Genomic DNA, 417 nt, shown 5'->3' with positions numbered 1-417 from the left:
CGGTGGTGCACACCTGGGTTGAGGTGGGCGGATCGCTTGAGTCCGGGAGGTCAAGGCTTCAGTGAGCTAAGGACTGCGCCACTACACTCCAGCTTTGGAGATAGGTGAGACCCTCATCTCTAAAAAGATAAAAGAAAAGAGGCAGTAGTGGATGCAAGGACGGATGGTAGCCCATGACCATGCAGAGGCCAAACAGACTTTAAGGCAGCATTCTGTTCTCCACACCCATGCCAGAAGCTTTCCTGCCAAGCAAGCTTTCCGAGCATGCTAACTCGCTCCAAGAAGCGCCCATTCCGCAGCACCCACTGCAGCCGCTGCGGAGAGTGGCGCAGCGCAGAAACCCGTGCCCAGGTCGGGGAAGCGGTCTGCGGGAGTCACGTGGGCGGCAGGCCCAGCCAGGAATCCCCGGACTGCTCA

The 417-nt window shown here is 58.8% G+C and overlaps 1 protein-coding gene across 1 annotated transcript in view; it reads left to right on the top strand.

The window, feature by feature from the left end:
* Positions 1-227: 227 nt before the first annotated feature.
* OTUD1 (OTU deubiquitinase 1) overlaps positions 228-417 on the top strand; it is a 3,612-nt gene continuing 3,422 nt past the window's right edge. Inside the window, exon 1 of the mRNA XM_011991334.1 lies at positions 228-378. Within this exon, the coding sequence (XP_011846724.1) occupies positions 228-378 (151 nt within the window). The remainder of the gene's footprint in view (positions 379-417) is intronic.

The sequence above is a fragment of the Mandrillus leucophaeus genome, unplaced genomic scaffold (genome assembly GCF_000951045.1).
Source record: "Mandrillus leucophaeus isolate KB7577 unplaced genomic scaffold, Mleu.le_1.0 Scaffold394, whole genome shotgun sequence".
NCBI classification, from domain to species: Eukaryota; Metazoa; Chordata; class Mammalia; order Primates; family Cercopithecidae; genus Mandrillus; species Mandrillus leucophaeus.
The sequence above is the reverse complement of the archived record's forward strand: the minus strand, read 5'-3'. Positions and strand labels throughout refer to the sequence as shown.